This window comes from Apteryx mantelli, chromosome 27 (assembly GCF_036417845.1).
Source record: "Apteryx mantelli isolate bAptMan1 chromosome 27, bAptMan1.hap1, whole genome shotgun sequence".
Classification (NCBI taxonomy): Eukaryota; Metazoa; Chordata; class Aves; order Apterygiformes; family Apterygidae; genus Apteryx; species Apteryx mantelli.
In genome coordinates this window covers 5349662-5367506 of record NC_090004.1, presented here as the reverse complement: position 1 = coordinate 5367506, position 17845 = coordinate 5349662, and the positions used below count along the sequence as shown (strand labels likewise).

The 17845-nt window shown below is 45.9% G+C and overlaps 1 protein-coding gene across 1 annotated transcript; it reads right to left on the bottom strand.

The window, feature by feature from the left end:
• Positions 1-744: 744 nt before the first annotated feature.
• Positions 745-16965, bottom strand: STPG1 (sperm tail PG-rich repeat containing 1). The gene is made up of 9 exons (XM_067311753.1): positions 16709-16965; positions 16018-16055; positions 15368-15471; positions 10545-10646; positions 9657-9830; positions 6222-6333; positions 5345-5510; positions 3737-3927; positions 745-1001 (listed from the first exon to the last, which is right to left on the bottom strand). Exons 1-9 carry the CDS (start codon positions 16963-16965, stop codon positions 745-747), a joined length of 1401 nt encoding a protein of 466 aa, XP_067167854.1.
• Between the last annotated feature and the right edge of the window lie 880 nt (positions 16966-17845).

Below are 17845 nucleotides of genomic sequence, written 5' to 3'. Positions count from 1 at the left end.
TAAAAGCAGACACAGTCACCACCCCCTGCCACCTCTGCCGAGGTGGGTGTTTTGCTGACTGGCTCAGTATCGCTCATCCCTTCCAGCAAAGGCGAGCTGCTGTAGAGGTTGCGTAAAGCAGAGCTCCCAAATATGTGAACGCATTCTTGACTCTTTGCCCGGAGCCCACCAGCTCCTTTTGAAGATTAAGATACGAGTGATGAAGGCGATTCACCTTTGACTGAACAAAGGTCGTGTGAAAGTATGAACCCACTTGTGTTTTGCAAAGGGCTCACACTGACAAATGAGAGAAGCTTCCTCTGGAGCAGCCTCAGCTCTGGACAGTCAGCAGCTGGTTTGTGCTGACTTGAGTCAGAAAGGTTCACGTCAACCGGCTTGTAAAATGTACCTGGCGGGTGCGTGGGGGAGGGTGTCTGGGCACACACGCGCGCGCCCACACTGTGAAGGTATGACGCACGTTCCGCATGGGCATGGTGCTTCAGCTGCGCCGAGGCCTGATGCTGCGTGGCAAACCCAAGCGTCCGTTCTCTGAGCGAGCACAGCAGAAGCGTAGGATTGGCCTGCATTGCCCTTTTCACATACTTGAAAGGACTTTGTCTCCCTGCCCATCTCCTAGGGGCCACCAGGGACTATTTTCTTTCTGGTTTATCAGATGACAGCACCAAGAGGAGATTTTTGCAACTTTCATTAATTGTATTAATTATTTACCATCAGCTAAACTGGAAGCTCTCAAGTCAACTTCAGCTAATGATCACCTTCCAATATACAGGGTGTTTCAAATACCGCTATTAGCTGCTGAACCATCAGGCGGCCAACCCTGGCAGGCTGAGGACAGGACCACTTACTGTGAGTCAGCGTGGGCTTTGCAGAGTTTGAAAGAAGTCCTGTCTGTGGAACTTCACTCTGGTGCCTGGGTTCTCCTGCTCGCAGCACTGGGACCCAGTTGCTATCATAACTGTAGATGAAGGAATCCTTCTCGAGTGTCCTGGGTGAATAAGCACCTACAATGAGAAAGATGCATAAAAAAGAGGAATAGAGCAGCCTACGAGCTGAGTTTTGCAAGAGCTCTGGTATTCACAGCGCTGGGTGGAGGGCTCTGCTGTTCAGTTGTACAAATAACACCCAGTTTCTGTGTCTTTACCCATGCTTATTCATTCCTTGCATCACCACCCAAGCAGCTCCGAGAATCTCAATGTGTGGTGTGGTTCTCCATTGACATAATGGGAAAAGCAGCATCCTGTGTTTTGTTAGGACACCCACACATCACATCTGGAGATGTCCTGGCACTGTGATAGATACCAGAGAGAATCAAAGATGGAGGGACTGAAACTCTTTCTGCATCTTCCTCATAATGTGGAAATCTTTAATGAGGTCAGCGAGGGGTCCCCTCTGCTCTGCTTTCTCACCTTTCTCCTAGGTAATTCCTAGGACTGGTATAACTAAAATTCTGACTGATGAGGCAGGTACCAGAACCCTCAGCCTGGTCAACCTGTGTGAATGTCCTCATATCTTCTACTGGAAAGGAGTGTTGGCCATAGAATTAGGGTTTAATGCTAACATTTGGTGTTTGTGGACTTTGGGCTAGACTCAGCTTTAGTATGTTGAGGGTTGTCTTGATCGTATATTTGACTGTCACACTCACTCCTGTGTAAAGCATTACCCGGAGTTCTTGGACACCCTGCAACGTTGGCTCCAAAGCAGCCCGGCCATCAGTCCCTGGTGAATAACCAGCCTTCAGCAAAGCTGCTGCTTTGTATCAGACACCAACCAATTTCATTGTGAAGTATGTTTAGCCTCCCTACAGTTCTGCTGTTGGTCTTTGCTGTATAGTAGAGAACTACTCTGTACGTTCTTGTGGACAAGGGCTAAAGTCACCTCTAATCTCATAAAAGGGAATTTTGATCCAATGGAAGCTTCTTTCTCTCTTTTCAGGCTAGGGTTGAAAGGACATTTATGGTGTTTTTTGGCAACAGAGAGAAGACTACAAAGATGGATATGTTTGTGATGGTGTCTTTGTCCTTTTCATGCACTAACGTGTTAATGCATGGGAGGAAGGGAATAAGCTAGAAATACCATTCTTAACAATTCTGGGCCAGATCTTCAGCATGAATAAACTAGCCTAGCTCTGTTTCTTTAACTGAGACAGATTGATTCATGTTAGCTGGGAATCTTCTCCTAGCATAGCCCATAGAGCAGCTTGAAGGGAATTGGCATGTTTACATAGTACGTTGCAAGTCTGGGATGTGATCTGGATACGGCTCCAGAAAAGCCCATTTGTGCTGTTGCAAGGGCTCTGGAGAGACTGATGGCACCAGCATGTTCTCTAGCTGTTTGTGGCTGGTACAACTTCTGCAGCTGAGTAAGTTCATTCGCTAGAAAGAGCAAAATTGCTAATATTTGCTTTTCCAGCCCTATGGTAACCTCCCAGAAGGACTTAAGAATCTTGGAAGAAATAAATAAGGCAAGAAATATGAGCCTGACTGAGAAAATAATGTTACTTGTGCCTGGCACCAATTAGCCAACAGGCACTGAGGGACACGTTCCACCCACACTCAGCCGAGCCGTTCCTCACCCTGTGGCTAGCTCTGTATCTGCGCAGTGAAGAACTGGAGACAAAGGACAAAAGGGAAGACAAACACAAGGGGACTGCAGCAGAGTTTGTCCCTGCATCTGCCTCTCTTTTATCAATGCTAATGTCAGCGGGACAAAATTTGGGCACACTTCTTCACGTGAGCCACCCCTTTGCCATCAATGCAACAACTTGCACTGTGAAACTACCTGCACGAGCAAGGCAGCCCGTCCACTGGTCCATACTGGACAGACTGGTAGCAACTGTAACAAAGCATGTTGCTGTAAGTCAGTGTGGTGTGTTTAACCCATTCCTCTTTGAGGGTGGGTCTGTCTTTCCCCTTCCCCAGGCATTTCCTGATTACAAGCTACAGGTGTGTTGTTTCTTTCAGATTTCTGTCTGGAAACCCTTGGGGAAGCCCATGGAGGGGAGAACAGCCAGAGTGGTATAAAGCCAAGGAGACTCTGTGCTGAGATGCTCTGTAACGTTGCTCTCCAGCTGGGATATGGAGGCTTTCTCTACTGTAACAAGACGCACTTTTTTTTTTTTCTCTCTCTCCCTGCAGCTGCTCCTCCTTTCCACCAAAACAGTAAAACATCCCAGGTGAAATGTCTGTTGTACCAACAGCCAGAATTGTGTGATAGTTCTACACATGCACTGTAACTCACAGAACCTGTTTGTCAAACATGCTGACAGTCAGTTATATTTTAATGGCCTTTACATTGCAAACATGCTTTTTTCAACCTTGCCCTTAAAAATAATATTATAAAATACGGACCAACAAGTCAGAAGGAGGTGGCAGTCAGAACTCTAGCCCTGCTTCTGCCATGTTGCTCCTGTGTGGCACTTTGGAGACCATTTAGCCCAGATATGCAAAGATATTGGACCATCTAAAGGTGTCAGAAGACACCACAGTCTGATCTCATAAGGATTTAGGCACTTGGTGCCTATCATAAACCCACTGTCACCAATTCACAAAAGGTCCTACTGAGTTTAGGTGCCCTCTGGAAATGGTGTGCATCTTTACGTGTCTACGTGCCTTTGCAGATGGGCTCTCCTACCTTCTGTGCATTGTTTACTTCCTGTTGAGCGTGCAATAGGGCTGTATTGTCACCTTTGCAAAGTGTTTTGATGTCTCTAATAGTGAAGAACAATTTTCATTTTTACCTGGCCCAGGGAAACCTTCCTGTGCTCCTCTCCCTGTCCGTCGCCCTGTATTTGACACAAACACAGCACTCGAGCAGTCCTGCTTTGGAGACCCTTTGTAATCCACAAGGTCATACTGCCCAGGCCCAGGCGGAGGAGGGTCTTTACAGGGTGGGATGGCTGGAGCAGAGAAAGTCAAGCAGAATTTTTGCCTGTCAAGAGAGAAGATACTTGGGAAACTTGTCCTGAATTGATGGGGTTTTAATGTCTGGAAATAAAGGCTGTGGTTTCTGTTAAGTGCCCTGGGGAGGTGGATGCTTAAAGGTCCTAAGCCAAAATCTTTGAGAAATGAACTGGGCATAAAAGGGTCCAACTGCAATGCCATGGACAGCTCGCTCTATTTATTGCAAAATACAAGACTTGCCAGTTGTCCAGACCCTGCCCTGTTTCCGCAGAGACCTGGCTGCTCAGCTACTCCAGAGCGAGATAGCGCTGAAGCCGAGACAGCGATGACGAGCGACGCTAGCTGGGAGTTCTTCCCGTTCTCTCCCACTGATTGAAATGGGAGAGGGCACAGGCTCTAACCTCAGCAGATGGGCGTGGAGCATTTTGGTGTTTTCTGATAGAGGAGACTGAAGATCTTCTCACCTCATATTTAATTTGCCCTTTCCTCTAGCCCTCTGCCCTTATCAAATGCCATTTGGCATTGCTTCTGTCTCTGCCTACAGCTTCCCACTCTTTTTACAAAGCCCCTGTCGTAAGATACAACTGCTGAGAGATGTAGTAAAGATACACCTGTTGGGTAAGGAGAGCCGTGGGCTTTCTCATGTTCTCATTCTTTTCCATGGTTAGGAATTTATTGTTGATCTTAATCTTAGGCCAGGCAAAGTCAGTGTATGGTGACAATAAATATACTTGGCCAATTTGCTGATAGGCAGATTTATTTGTCTTCTCATATGATACCAAGGGAGACGAGGGCTTGGGGGAAGGGAGTTTCCTTTCATGCCTTTAATCCCTTGGAAACAAGGTGTAGAATGGGATACATGGGAATGGCAGTTCTAGCTTGAAGGAAGCTTCTTTCAAGCTCTAATTCTCAGCCTTAGCAGGGGCTGAGGAAATGCCCATGCTTTACCCATCAAGCCTGCTGAGATGCTGTTCAGTTGTTCCCTGTTCAGTTGTTCCCAGATTTGGGGCTCTGGGGCTGAGTTTAGGCACTGGCAACACAAAAGAAACACAGCCTAGTGCTCAAAGCCTCTGCCTGGGATACGAGAGCTGCGGGGTCTTTTTCCAGGTCATGTGTGCTCTGGCTTCTTGCTCTGTAAAATGGGGATAAGAAATTACCCCTACATCATATGGGTGGTGCAGTATTTAATTACTGTTTGTAAATGTCTGAGAGATCCTATGATAAAGGTACCTCTGATACACTCCTCCAGGGTGTTATCAACCCACACCCCCCTTCAAGGCAATGCACTGTGACGCTTCCATTTCTGAGCCAGTTCCTGTAAACCCTTGGCAATAACTGCCCATATCGGACCGTGTTATATAGTGGGACACTGTGGGATTCCTCTGCTATTTGAGGTATTTTCATATGTCCTATAAAAGTGGCATGTCTTCCAGAGCTGGACTTACCTGAAAGGAGTTTTCTTTGCTTCCTTGGTAGGTTTATGTGGCTGAGAGGTTGTAGGTTCTGTAATGAATCTGTCCATCTTTGTTAGACGGGAGGCCTTTGATTTGAAGCAAGATGTTATACTCTTGGGAGACAACTTGATGGGGGAATCATTGATGTTGTAGTGACCTACAAAACAAACAGGAAAGGGATGTAAATACCAAACAAGGCCACAACAGCGGCACTGAGGAATGAGAGTGCATCAGTCAGTGAATGTAATAGAAGGAAAAAGAACCGGTATAACAGGATTGTGTGGGGAAATCATTTCTGGATTTAAAAAGTGCTGCCTGGGCAGAGCTTATTTCGAGGGACACTGATAAGGCAACACTAAACTTTGTCCTGAGCACAGGAACAAATGGAGATATTAGCAATTTTAAAGAATCAAACAAACAGGAGGAGAACTCGCACGTGGGATAACTTGTAAGATAGGTTACAAAGCTAGGAGCCCTCACACTCCAGGTCTAAACCTCACCAGGCAATGGGCCAGGAGTAGACTTCTTTTGCTGCTAGAGTACTGTGTTGCTGAGCGTATTATGCACTAATATGGCTTCTCCTGAGTCTCTGGCATTTATACGGAGTTGTAGGGTGTTCTAGTGATTCCTTACAGCTACTTAAAACTATCAGGATGGTTTCTGGATGGTTGTCTCAGCAGAGATTCAAAGGGGCCTACCCACAGCTCTTGGAAAGGAGACTCGCTTGTGCCCTGACACCTGCTTAAACTCAGCATACCTTAAGAAGCCCTGAGTGACCCAAATCTGTGTGTGATGGTGCTCTGCGCCCCACAGGATCAGACCCAGAATCACCAGCAACATCTGTCCTACCAGCTCAAGGCTCACTTACACGGAGAACGCCATTTTCCAATTTTTTCCAAATTTAATCCTCTTGTGGTTTTGGACACAAACACACCATGGGCAGAAACATTGTTGCTTTGCTTGCAGAAATCCATAGAAGTCTGTTTTAGAAAAAGGGCTTGTGAATACCTTTGAATTGACTTTACCTGTGGGTAATTACCAACAAAGGAAAACCCACATTTAAAATCCAGTTGTCTCCATTGTGAATGGCTGTGATGATGCAGCTGTAGGCAATATTAGGGCCAAAATTTGGGAGTGTTTACCAATCGTAGGTAGGCCTCTTTGTGACTGCCCAGCATGTAAAAGTTGCATTTACACAACAGTTGCTGAGGACTTGAAACTCTTGCAGAAAATGTGGCTTTGTGCATTTAACTGCTGTCTCCAGACTTCTCCCACGTCAGCTCTACCTAAATGTCCGGCTTGGTTCAAGCCGCTGACCGAGCCCAGAATTTGAGGTGGCGCTGCCAAGACACCAAAGGGCCATCTGCATGACAGCCCCCGAAAACCTCTGCAGAGCAAAGGGTATGTCTCCGTGGCTGTTGCTGGTGGGACCGCAGCTCGGCCTGATGGCTTTGAGCTAAGCATAACCAAAGAATCTGTATTTCAGTTCCTTCAGGCCTGCTCACTGCAGGTAACTGCTGGAGCGCTTGCGCCTGCCTGCAGCCTGTGCCAGGCACAGCGTGCAGCACTGTCGTTATGCTGCTGGCAGTCCCTGAGCTAATTAACTCGGACAGAGGTGTCAAAAGTCCCTGGGGGAGCAGGTCACACTGCTCTTGTGGAGTGCTCAACTACCCGCCACTGTCACTCCCCCGATGCACGCTGCACACTACAGATCATCTACAAAATATACGCAGAAACACATTTTATCCACAACTCCTAAGGAGCCTCAAACTCACGGTGATAACTGCTCTCCTTAAAGAGGCAAAAAACTATGGTGCAAAGGGTGATGAGGGTTGGCCAAAATCACAGAACAGATCAATGGTGAAATGGGACAAAGGAAAGAGCCTTTAGGTTCCCAAGATAAAATCTAACCTCCTGGCCCATGCCCCAGTATGTAAAGTTATTTACTGATGTCTGTGCTGAAATTGATTTTTTCTAAGCATGCTATAGTTAGAGAAGCTCATAAAAACATCTGATGGTCAAGGTTAATTCACTGATATGAGTGGAAGAGTCCAGTTAAAGCACAAGAGTGAGGAGGTAGCAAGAGGACACCTGGATAAAAGATTCAAACATGAAAGACTGACCTATTTTCCTGTTTTCTTATTTTTCCTGTGTTAAGCTGGTGAAATGCCTGCAAAAGTCATGACGATTAACTGGCTTCATTTTAACATTGGGTTTGGTCCCAAAGCTGAAGACAGCTTAGAGGACAGCTTGAGACACTGTCTTCCTGTTGCTCAGTCATTTTTTTCCCAATATTTGTTAATTTTCAGCTGTCACTGCCTCAAGGGCAGATCCTTCAGTTCTTAGAAGTTCCTTTTTTGCCTGAGTAAGAGCTTTGACCATGTAAAAACTGCAGGTTTTGGCCTTCTTTTTCTTCTCAGATGTCTCTTTGTCTATAGTCATAAATTATCAGGCACTGCCATCTTTTAAATAGATAGTTTCCTGTTCTGCTTCTTGTAGGTTAGATATTATCTCCTACAGTAAATCATGAGTCAGTGATTAATTCAAGAAGGCCGTTCCCAGAAGCAAATTCTTACAATGTTAAAAATAATATGATGCGAATCCATTATACTATGATATAGAAAATAATTATGGCCTGCAAACTAGTTTAATCAACTTAGAACATGCTGGGGCAGATACTCAGCCAGACTGAGTCATCGTAAGAAAGTTCACAGTCTTAGTGTTTAAGTGTACAAGTGAACACGATTACCCCATGTCAGCTGAGTCTCAGTAACTCTGTATATGTGCTCTTTGCACACCCAAATTGTGAGGTAAGACATGATTGTTTAAAACACCTTTGCTGATGTTTAAACTATATCAAATTAATTTATAAGAGCATGAATTGCTTCAAGAACATGCATCCAGCCAGCGAAGATGTCTCAGCTATGAGTGGCAAGCTCATTATTAAGCTTATTAAATTGTGTCATCTTCATTCTGTATTAAACAGCTATGCAAAGTCATCAAATGTTACAAAGACTCAACTTGTTTTACCACACAGTGGATATAACTTCATTGAGGTGCAGGTTAAAAGGGGAAGGCTTACTAGGAAATGGGTGCAATCTAAATAGAAGAGAGAGACAGTAGTCGAGCAGTCAAGCTGTGCAGAAAAAGAAAAAGCTCTCTCTCAAGAGTAACAAAACAATCCAAAAGTAATCACAGCTACAGCAGGACACCATTGAAGGGACAGGGAAGTTAATTAGCAGTGCGTATATTATTATAAATTATCTGATAACTGCTAATAACACTTGGTGTTTTGTTAAGATCTTCCATTTCAGTATCTCAAAACACACTGTGAATTCCTGTGGACTAAAGCTTACAACACCCCAATGAGGCCTGGTCACCATGGCATGGGTGGAGAGCATCAGGCACAGAACAGTTAAGTGACTTATACAAGAGTGAATCAGCAGGAGGTTCAGGAACTGAACCTGAGGGCTAGGTCCTCAGCTGATATAAACTGGCACAGCTCCACAGCCAGCGGAAGGGCACAGTCAATTACATCAGTTGTGCATACACAGTCTTGATTTCCAGCTTTGAGGTTGAACCTCAAAACCCACTAGCTGTTAAAGATGTGAAACTCTACCCACCTTGAGCACCTTAGCAAAAGTCCCCTATAACCAACCAACACAGGTTGGATTTCTGGGATGAAAACTCATGGGGTGCTACGGGGTCTTTCAGTATAAAAGCCAATGATGTGGCAAGAAGGACAGAGGTTGCTGCAGTCCTGGGTCAGGGAGGTGTTCTCGCTCCCTTGGTACTGAAGAGTTACTGCCCGATGTGTGCTCAAGGTTTGCAGCAGGCTGGGGTACGTCTGCAGCGCAGAGGTGAGACTGCAGATCGTGCAGAAATACCCGAGGCACCTTCATGCTTGTTGGCTTAGACACTGATGCCAAGCTGGCCACAGCAGCGCAGACCTCAGAATAGGCAGGCGTGGAATAAGTACTTGGTGGGCGAGTTCATGCCAAGCTTTGGGCTATTCTGAGAGCTGCACCCAAACTAGCTAAGTTAAAGCTATCTCCAGTGCTTTCTGAGGCACAATCACACCCTTGTTCACTGCTTAGCTAGGAGAGATTGAGCTGTGCCTGCTGCAGTCAAGTATGTACTGACTGCAAAGACGTGGGACCAAGCCAATGATAACCAACAGGCCTGTCCCATTCTAGTCTACGCTGGATTGCACCAGAACAATCACTTTCATATACATCTCTGCACTCCACAAGCATTACACATTAGCTGTACCCTCCTTGTCCTTGCCTGCAACCTTCCTTACATGGTATTGACCAGGTGCTGGCATGGGGATTTTCTCAATCTTCCTAGCAATGGGTTGTTGAAACATGCTAGAGTTTCCCGTGCTAAAGTCTTGTTTGGATTGAAAACATGACGGGATCCTGTAGGCATTCGCAGCTGGATAGTTGGCGATTTTGCTGCATGCAATGCATGCAACCTGGAAGCAGAGGGAGCAAGGAAATTGTCAGTAGCTGAACGGGAAAGAAATTGGGAAATAACTGAGGCCTGGAATTTACCAAATATAATTTTTAAGGACAAATCACCTTTTGCATTTTAAAGACAGCAGAAACTGTGCTGCAAGTTCTATGAGATGAAATAGGGGGGCCCACTTTTTCAGCTACTAAATATTGTTGATTTCTTCTTCCTGGGGTGCAGGTGCTCATCAGTTTGCACAAGGTTTTTCACTTAAGTCTTGTGTTAGAACAGATCCTGAAGTTGTTCACTTTAGCCTCTTTCCAATAGCCTGGTACAATATTTTAATTGAGTCCACAAACTGTGTATGGATCCTTCACTACACCTTTGTAACTTAACAACAGCTCAGCCAGTTTTGCTTAAAAGGGTTCATCCAAAACTAAAATGACCACCTCTGTGTGGAAATTGAATTTAAAAGGTAAGAGCACATGAAAAAGCAGCTTAGAATAGGTGTTGGAATTCAAGCTTAATTATAACTGTGTCTGTTAACAGTGAGAAATGATTTTCCTTCTTGGCTGGATTTCAGAAACATCCCCAATACAACATTAAATAGGTACTCAAGACAAGGGCAACAGAGTAGGTTAAACACCAGATCCATAGTCCACTGAAGTCAATACAAAGGCATTAGCTGACTTCAGTGGCTTTGGAAATCAGTCTGAAATAAACTGCTTCCTCTTACCAGGGAAGGAAAGTATCCAGTTCCTTTTTGAGACAACGAGGTGCTGTTGCTCTCTGCAGACTGACGAGTGACATTATAGAATCCTGGGCCTGGAGTTTCATTCTAGCAAGAAAAATATCACACATGGTGACTAAGCTGCATTAGCTACCATCCTCCTGGGGCAGATGCAATGAGATACAGGCACAGATTCACACGGTTGTTAATGGGACAGCTCCTTTCCTCACTAAGTCCATGCTCTTCATCTTTCTGAGCATAGGCCAAAACACATCGGTTCTTTTAGGAGTAACTCTGAGAACAGTGAAGCTGGAACACAGCAATGGTCCATACAGTCATTCCCCTGGTTCTCAGCACCCAGGGCCAGATACATCAAGAAAAGGTGCAGAACAGCATTCTGCTGAGGATCTTTATATGTATTTAAACATCTTTTAAACTTTGCTTGGTCTTACTGGTCCTTATGGCTGTGAGTTCCATCAATGAACTACTACTGATTTTTTTTTTTTAATTTGTATAACTGTTGCTCCCAACAGCTTTCATGGTAAATTACCACTCCAGTCTACAAATGGAGAATGAACATTGTTTATATACTTACTTCCTTCTTTCAAGTTTAAATTTGTGGATTTTTAATTTTATGCTGATATCTTTCTGTTTTATATGATATGGGAGAAGCTCACTATGCTTTTTTTTTTAATTATCTCCCATACATTTCAAGCCAAGTCTTATTTGCTTCCTCTCTAAACTAAACATCTTCAGTGTCTTCAGTCTTCATTGGGACTTTAATGATTGTATCACATATTTCTAAATTGAGTCTATTTCTCCTGCAGCCTTTTCTTAGACTTAGGGTGGCCACAAGTGAACACAACATTCCAGCTGAAGGTGTACTCAAAGCTTATACAATGGCATTATTATATTTTCTGTATCATTTTCCAACCCATCACTTGCACCATGAATTTTCTGTTTTAATTGTAATTGTGCATTAAGGTAGATGTTTTCATTGTTTCAAAATTATAATATTTTAATGCAAGTCTCCAGTTGCATGGAGAAATTAGTATTTCTGAGTATGAGGAAGATCAAATTTCCCTACTGTCTACAGGGCAATTTGTATAGACTGGGAGCCACAGCAAATCTAAAATCTCACCTGTAACATCTGAGTTGGACCTAATTAATTCAGCATGTGGGCAGAATGCATTATTCGCAGTCACCACACCTTTCCTGACTCTGTTCTTTTTCTGGGCTTTTCAAAAAGAGAACTGGGCGGGATTCTATTTATAGAGCCAAATAAATCAAAACCAGCCTATGTTGTACATGATGACACCTCCAGCTTTTCAGGCGTGGTCCCATGAAGTGTTGAATGCCTTTAGTAACATGATCTACTTCTGCCAATCCTAGAAAAAACAGTGGGATTTAGCAGATCTGGGATCATACAGGATGAAAGAGACAGCCCTTTACCAACATAAATTTTAGATGATGCTGGTATGCAGGATGGAAAGAACTGAGGCTCCTGACCTTTGAGAGCATGCTACCATTATGTGACCTTCACTAATTGTCTTGTCTGCCAGTTACGAGTGGAAAATATTTTGGACAGAAGCCCAGAAGTGACTCCGTTTCTGTTCTGATGATTTCAGAATTGGATTCAGACAGTGATCAGATGCCCCAAAAAACAGTGTGGGCATAACACCAGGGGAAAGAGAATAGGCTTTGTGGGATTTAAGAATAATGCTCTTTACTCCACAGCGGGTAGTGGAGAGGAGGTAAGAAAGTATTTTGGGCATTACCCCACTCCTGCAAAGACACAAGGCTGAATGTAGAGATCTGACTGTGCAAGGTCTTTGCAGGATCAAGAAAGAGCAGGAAAGCCACAAGGTTAAACACATGGAAATGGGAGACTGCATAGGACAAGTATATGGTTGGTTGAAACCCATCCAAACAGGACTTGTGTTGATGGCCATACAGCAGAGGCAGCCATGGAGTGACTCACTCCCTCTTAAGAAGCAACCAGAAGCAGCAGGATCATTTTAGGGAGGAAAATATCATTTTCCAGGCTGTGGCCATGTTGTGCCTTGCAAAAGAGGAGGCTGAAGGGAAGAATAGGCGGGAATGGGCAGGTAGTGCTGTCTACTGGAGAAGATGCTGTTTTGGGATTGAGGAAGCCTGGCTACCTCCTGTCTCTGCTGTTGATTTATGATAAGATCGTGGGCAAACCACTTCACTAATCTGTTTTTCTGCTGCAGCAGAGTTGTTCTTTGCTATGTGCATGGACAGTACAAGTGTAATTGGCTATTATAGTGCTAAAATAGTAAAATGAAAAAATGTGCCAGTTCCATTAAAACTGGAAGAGCATTCTAAGGAATCAGATGCCATGTCTCCAGCATGCACAATCCTTGCAGATTGGGCCTTCCTCATAAAAATGCCACCTGAATTATAAAGCGAAAAAAATCTTTTCCGCATATTTTTCTTTGTAGGAAAATGCTACAGGACAAACTGAAAGCTGAGGTATGTGATGCAGCTCTGGGAGTTTCAGCGGAGCTGCTCAGAATTATGCTATGTTTCAGCCCTATGTTTAGTTTAGCCCCTATGTGACAATTCCAGGATGCCAGATTTACAGGAGGAGATTTCTGAACATGTGGTCTGAGGGCTTGTCCACATGGAGCAATGGAGCAGGCAGAGATCCTGAGCTAGCTATTTCTGAATAACCCCCAGAACGGCAAGCAGGACAGCCACTGTACTACTCTGGGGACTTGGGCTAGCACCTCCATGTGGCCCTGCCATGTGGAAGCCCTGCCCCATGCTTGAGGCTCTCCACCCTGTGCTTCATGGACAAGAGGGCTGTGCTGAGGGAGGCAGGTTTGGTCTGATTTGCTAGAACTGGCTATTAAAATTGCAGTGAGTTTCCAAAGCAGCTGATAAAAAACTGCATCTGCAAGCTCCATTCCCTGGTGCTGCCCAGGTTTGGCTGCTCCTGCTGACCAGCCTGCTGAGGCTTGGATGGTGTCCCACACAGAGCCCTGCCCCTCGCTCCTGGGTCCTGCCCCATAAAGGGGAGTTACTACTTTGGCAGCACGTTCTTGATTAGCACCTTCCAGTACAGCACGTGTCAGGGAAACAACTACAGAGCCCGTCACCCATCCGCCCTGTCCAGCTCTGGGTTTGGCATGCCCATCAGCACCTCAGTCTTGTTGAAAGTAATTGGAGATTAGACATCTCCGTGCCCTTGGAAATTTATGTTCTGCTAAAGTGCCTGCACATCTCTGTGCCCTTTGAATGCTTTGAACCTTTTTTCTGGTGAATATAAGAGGGCACTGGGTATGAAGTAAGTCCACCAAAAATACCTTGCAAACTCCAGTGTTCTGGTAGCCATAGGACTGTGTGAGTACAGTGGTAAACTGGCACAATTACAAAAGTGGGTCAACTCACCTGTTAGATATTCCAGGTCAGGTAGTGAGAAGCAAATAAGCTCTTTACATTGTCTAAATTACAAGTGGATAAACTTCAGGTACTGGCATTTATCCCTGACTACCCTACTAAAGGAATGTGCTCCAAAAAGGGTTGTGCTGAAGAGGCAAGTGGTTGTGGTGGAGGAAACTAAGCAGCCCCAGAAAGGTGTAGTGTTAATGGAACTAATGCTTCCCCTCCCCTACCTGGTGCTGTAACTTTTCTCTAGGGATAAAGCTTAAGAAAGAATCAGCCAAGCCCTTGTGTAGCTTGTGGTTTGGCTTTCTGCCTGCTCTGCCCTTCAAGCAGGAAATTCTCAAAGGGAAGGGAGTGCTTTGTGAAGCTACCTTAAGACTATGCCTCTTCTTTTAGTCAGAACTTAGCATCAGGTCATCTGGAACTCCTGGAAGCTGACCAGACAGACTGATGGCGCCTACAGAAGGTATTTAAGCAACTTCTCTACCTTGATCATTTTCCCTCATCTTTTGTCCTTTACGTCCTTGATTGCTGTTATTCAATCCTGAGATAATATGCTTCTGATACCACTGAGATGGGAGAGACAAGCAAGGAGGAAGAGATCAAAGGAAGGAGAAGAAAGAGAAGATGGCAAAGGCAGAAGAAGAAAGATGCCAAATAATTCCCTGATTTACCTACTTTACCTACCTGGTACACAAAGTTACAGAAATTCTGAATACACTTAATTTTCAGAGTTTGGGGATTACCACATAGTCAGCAGAGAGCAGGAGACTGTCAGCAGGGGACAGGCATCCTCTTTTCACCAGCAGAGGAAGTAGCTTGAAAGCTGGATCCAGGAAGCACAGGAGGCCCTTGGCACCTCTGACTGCTGGCTGGACTTAAGAAGAAACCCTGCATAGTGCAGGCTGGGAAAGCAGTATGATTTTATAGTATCTTTCTGCTTCCCTCTGCTGGCCAGACAACCGATGTACCATTGTAATTCCTACAAACCAGGAAAAGATGGGGGTGAAGAATGGCAAAAGATGGGAGGGGTCATATTCTGCTAACATTACACAAGCATAAGGCTGAGTTAACTCTACTGATTTCTTTGAATTTGCTCCTGAATTTCAGAAGGGATGCAAAATATATGTATGTGTCCTGGAGAGCTCTGGAAGACTGGAAATGGGACCGGGGCAAACCTGGGTGGGTGAGAGATGGGGAGAAGGTAAAGATGAGGGTATTATATGTGGGGTAATTTCAAGGTTTAAACCAATAATATTGTTTTACCATTTTCGCCATACAGTTATCAGTTGTGACTGCAAAGCTAATTTAAGAACCTTGATCTATACTTACTTGTTATTCTTGGTTACAAGACAGGATCATTATGAGTTGCAAAAAAATTCAAAACAAAGACATAAACTTCAAACATTGTTACTCACCCGGTTATACTGAAATCTCTTTGATTGAGAATTAAATCCCTTTTTTTCTGAGTTTAAGACTACCTTTGTATGGTATTTATAAGGACCGGAGGAAACCTTGAAACCTAAAAGGAACAGCCAATAAAAACAAATTCTGAATATGGAGATACAGGAGACATGTAACTGCAACACCAGCTTTCATATTAAATAAGATGGGTAAGTTAAAGGCAAATATAACATTAATGCAGTATTCAAGTCAAGAAATCAGCAGTTGTTTCTGCATTTAATTTCCTTGTTTTATTTAAGAAGCAAAGGAAAAAAAATCACTTTGAAGCACTTTAGTGTTGATGAATGGGCTTTAAGGGTGACTCAGTGCAGTTAAATAACTTTTGCAGCATGTCCTCATTTACAGAGTCAGGCATTTTAGCAACTCACTTCATGGGGTTGACCCTCCCTCAAACTGAACATCTGAGGAAAGGTGCTGAGTATCCCTCGCTCCTGGAGAGCTCAGTCTCATGCTAACCTGCCCAGCGCCTCCCAAACAGCAGTGTGCTTTGCAGGCCTGGACCCAAAGGCCTTGGCTTGGCACTATTGTTGAGGCAGAAGCTGCAAGTTTTTCAAATCGCTTTGTCTCTCACAGACATATCAGAAAAAAAACACTGGTGCCTCACCCACCCCAGACTTGGTGTTACTACTACCAGTCATGGAGCTGCAGTGGCAATAGCGCAGCAACAGGAAATTTTAAATATAAGCTCAGTGAAAATGTAGGCATGCTTCTGACAAGGGATGGTATATGTCCTGAGATAAGCGCTGCAATTAGTGAGGAGGTTAGTACAGGGGAGAGATCAGAATAATTGCTAGAGAAAAGGCTCTCACATTACAGTGGCGTTCTTTGGAAGGACAGGAGGTGGTCAGGGCTACAAGAGCATGGGAGCAAACAAGCTTTCCACTGCCTTGAGAACTAGAGGGTTATGATTTGATGGCATTTCTTAATCCCTTGGGCTGGTTTAACTGTCCCCAAAGAGAGCAATTTTGGACTTGAGCCTGAAACACCTACAACTGGCTGTGGATATAAACTGATCTGGATGTCACTTCCTATGATTGGTTTCACTGATGAGTCCTTGCTCTGCTTTGAAAGAAAAACATTTGCATTGTTCAGCTGTTCATTCTTCAGCTGTGAAATGACTGTTAAAGTGTGGTTTCCATCCACTATATTGTACTGTTTGGTGCTTTTCTGCTCAATGTACCTTGTTTTCCTTCCGAATGTCCAAGAGCATCAGAGAAAAGGCTCTTAAAGCAGGTACCCATGTTACAGAGCTATGGCTACGGCGCATCGAATGTAACGACTCTGTGTAGCATCACCATTCTGTTTCTGAAACATCAATCACAGATATTAACATGCAGACAGAGCCTGAAAGAACTGGGGAGATGTTTTCATAGAGACACAATGCCAGAACGTCGGCCATCACCTTTCTTTTCTCCATGAGAGATTCGATGAACCTTTGCAGTCCTGCCGGACTCAGTATTAAGGGCGGTGGGACCACTGCCAGGGGCAACCATCTTTCACGGAGGGGAGACTGAGGGGTAAAGGGGATGAGGGAGGTGACTACTGTCGCCATGGCGTATTCTGGAGAGGGAGAAAGGCTTCGCTAAGGCCCATTCGTGCACCTAGAGGAAGAAAAGGCGCCCGCCAGAGGACGTGGGGCCCCAGAGGTGGCGGAAGAGGGGCCAGGGCGTGCCGCCGCCTCTGCCTTTGCCTTTGCCTTTGCCTTTGCCAGGCCGCGGACAGGAGCAGGCCCTTCACGCCGGGCTCCCGCCCCGGCGGGCAGCGGTGTATGCTGGGAACGGCGCTACCGGCCGCGGGGGCGGAAGGGCGCGGTGCACGCCGGGAGAGGCGCTGCCCGCCCAGGTGAGGCGGCGCGGTGCACGCCGGGAACAGCGCTACCTGCCGAGGGGGGGGCGGCGCGGTGCGTGCCGGGAACGGAGGCTAGGGCCCAGATGGGATGGAGCGGTGCATGCTGGGAGCGACCCCCGCCCGCCCAGGTGAGGCGGCGCGGTGCACGCCGTGAATGGCGCTGCCCGCCCGGGTGAGGCGGAGTGGCGCACGGCGGGAGCGGCCCTGCCTGCCCGGGTGACTCGGGGCGCTCCGGCCCTTGGCGGCTCGGGGAAAGCGTACACCTGGTTGCCGAGACAACGACCGAAACAGCTCTTCTCCAATCGCTTGGCCTGTTACATTGCGCCCTGCGGCGCACGCCCAATCACAGGCGGGCTTTCAGAGTCGGCGTGCGCGCTCGGCTAAGCCTGCGCTGTTGCTTAAGGTGGCTCGGTGCATCCTCGACTGCGCAGGCGCCTTAAGGTGGCTCTCGGGGTGGGGGGGGAAGCACCTTTCCAGCGCCGCCTCACGCCCCCCGGGGCCGCCAAGCGCGGGGCCGGGGCCGGGGCCGGGGCCAGGGCCAGGGCCAGGGCCAAGCCGTGGATAACTGGGGGGTTCTCCCCGCG